The sequence below is a fragment of the Aphanomyces invadans genome, assembly GCF_000520115.1.
Source record: "Aphanomyces invadans strain NJM9701 unplaced genomic scaffold supercont1.171, whole genome shotgun sequence".
NCBI classification, from domain to species: domain Eukaryota; phylum Oomycota; class Saprolegniomycetes; order Saprolegniales; family Verrucalvaceae; genus Aphanomyces; species Aphanomyces invadans.
This window is the reverse complement of record NW_008580316.1, coordinates 35,766-36,878: the sequence shown is the minus strand read 5'-3', so window position 1 is coordinate 36,878 and position 1,113 is coordinate 35,766. Positions and strand designations below refer to the sequence as shown.

The 1,113-nt window shown below is 50.9% G+C and overlaps 1 protein-coding gene across 1 annotated transcript; it reads left to right on the top strand.

Moving 5' to 3' along the window:
* Nucleotides 1–367: 367 nt before the first annotated feature.
* On the top strand, nt 368–824 carry H310_15099 (hypothetical protein; the record flags this gene model as incomplete). Its single annotated transcript, XM_008883076.1, has 1 exon — nt 368–824. A coding segment is annotated over one exon (365 nt), but the record flags the coding sequence as incomplete, so codon positions are not given.
* Between the last annotated feature and the right edge of the window lie 289 nt (nt 825–1,113).

The window sequence follows — 1,113 nt, the reverse complement described above, 5'->3', positions numbered from 1 at the left end:
AAGCTGTGGTGGTTATGCTTACTGAGCTTAACCGCCAGCCTCTATCTGCACTTAGGGCACCTGACGTCGGTGACAGTGAGTGGAGTTGTTGGGAGGCAGTCAGAACACCCGGTTCTGTCGAGAACATCCCCACTGCCCTGTCCATCAGGTCGCAGGATGGTCCTGCAACACTAGGAGGTTCTTTGTGCCTTTTAGAGGCTTTTTCCTCATGTCGTAGTCAGTTGCAGCGAAGGCCACGTCACATCATTAGGATGTCGCGACCTCATTGGCCAGTTGGCCTACACTGACTGATGGGCTTCGCCCACCGTTCACTTCTACTTCTACTTTTATTACGAGAACCCCAGTCTCCTCAACTCCGTGTTTTCTCTTCGCTACCTGCCCCTCCAACTGTGTGCTCACCACATCGCGATAGGATTCGTATATTTTCAGGGTCGATGTACTGTCGCCTCGACAAGCCGAGGGCACTTCTCAAATTCCATGGACGAACCCGTACAACACGATCAGGTCAGCCCGAATGGCCTGATCCTTAAGCGCAAAGTGCGGGATGCGTTGCAAAGGGAAGATGATCTCGACTCTCCTGGGGGTCGAAAGAGAACGCGTGGCGAGGGAGGTCGCCACAAGACTCGTGCAGACAGCTACGGAGGCTGCAGGTGGCCAACTTGTGGCTCTCGTGTACCCGATGGCATTGCACCCCCTGGCGTTGGGGCCCAGTCCGCTCGGAATGCTCACTAGCGCAGTGGATGACATACCATCACGTTTATATCAGTTTAGACGGATATTTCAGTTAGGACTCCTCTAAAATGTAATAAATGCGCAAGGCCAAGAAATATTTATTGTCTCGAGTATTCCTTCGCGCGAAGAATACCCTTAATATTGAATAAAACCTCGAATATCAATGACTTATTAATGTATAGAGGTTTTCGCGCTCGAAATGCGCCACGACATATCGGCCAGAACGGAGCACTTTCTAATGCCTCGAGGGCGCCCAGTGTCGAAGTATGGCGAGAAGAAGCCACCAAAGAAGTTCAAGTGCTTGTACTGTACATAACGTTCCAGAAGAAGAAAGAGGTGATTGATGTCTTTGAAAGCATTGGGATGCAAGAGACGCTCAAC